Source organism: Buceros rhinoceros, unplaced genomic scaffold (genome assembly GCF_000710305.1).
Source record: "Buceros rhinoceros silvestris isolate BGI_N320 unplaced genomic scaffold, ASM71030v1 scaffold35319, whole genome shotgun sequence".
Lineage (NCBI taxonomy): Eukaryota > Metazoa > Chordata > Aves > Bucerotiformes > Bucerotidae > Buceros > Buceros rhinoceros.
In genome coordinates this window covers 29,287-30,311 of record NW_010431510.1, presented here as the reverse complement: position 1 = coordinate 30,311, position 1,025 = coordinate 29,287, and the positions used below count along the sequence as shown (strand labels likewise).

General features: G+C 46.6%; 1 protein-coding gene across 1 annotated transcript in view; it reads left to right on the top strand.

Annotated features, from left to right (window-relative positions):
- ASCL2 (achaete-scute family bHLH transcription factor 2) overlaps window positions 1-540 on the top strand; it is a 660-nt gene extending 120 nt beyond the window's left edge. Inside the window, exon 2 of the mRNA XM_010143456.1 lies at window positions 1-540. This exon is cut by the window's left edge and continues 3 nt beyond it. Coding sequence (XP_010141758.1) covers window positions 1-540 — 540 coding nt within the window.
- Window positions 541-1,025: the final 485 nt, after the last annotated feature.

The window sequence follows — 1,025 nt, the reverse complement described above, 5'->3', positions numbered from 1 at the left end:
CTGCTGAACAGGTTTGCATTTCCAGGAGCTATGTCCCTGGGTAACAGCCACGCACATCCGTACGGGGTCCCCCTGAGAGAGCCCTTTGGGGTTCCCTTCCATCTTGACCCTTCTTACTGGGAGCAAGCCTATGGCGGGCACGCAGGTTACATCTCCTACATCCCATTCCCTGGCTACGTGGGCATCTATGACTACTCCTTTGAGCCTGCCTTCATTCGGAAGAGGAATGAGAGGGAAAGGCAGCGAGTGCGCTGCGTGAACGAGGGCTACACACGCCTGAGAGAGCACTTGCCCAAGGAATTTGCCGACAAGCGCCTCAGCAAAGTGGAGACCCTCAGAGCTGCAATAAGCTACATCAAACACCTGCAGAGCCTGCTGGACTGCCATCCCTTAGGGTCTAACAGTAAGGAAACCCACTCTGCCAAGGAGATCCCAGAAGCTCCCAGTCCTGGTCCCCCACGGGAGTGTAACAGTGATGGAGAATCTAAAACATCTTCAGCTTCATCCCCCTACAGTGAATTTGAGGAGATGGGCAGCTAGGTAACGGCCTCTCTGGAGACAGAAATCTTCAAGTTCAGCTGAAACCCAAATCTGGGGATTTTTCTACAGATGAAAATGAATACCAGGAAAAGGAAAAAGAGCTAGGGGAAAAAAAGGTATTTTCAATCTGCCAAAGGACTTTAAACGTCTGTACAAAGCCTGAAGATGATTTGTAAGCAAACAGATATCTCTCAGGTTGCTTCAGCTGTGTTACTAAACTTACTTTGGATTGTTAAAACTGAAGCAACATTTGCATTCTACTTTTCACTCAGCCTTTATTCTGTTCTTCTGTTTTCTTTTACCTTTCACTCATTGAGACAGCAAAACCGAATAAATCCCCTCCCCTTTCTCCTGCTTCCTCCTGTAAGTTTCACAGCTAAACTCAGGTGCACTGGGTTACAAACACTTGAACTGGGAAAGGTAAAATTTAGATAGAATTTCTTCCCCTAAAATATTGTTAAAATTCACAGAAATACTTCTCTTTC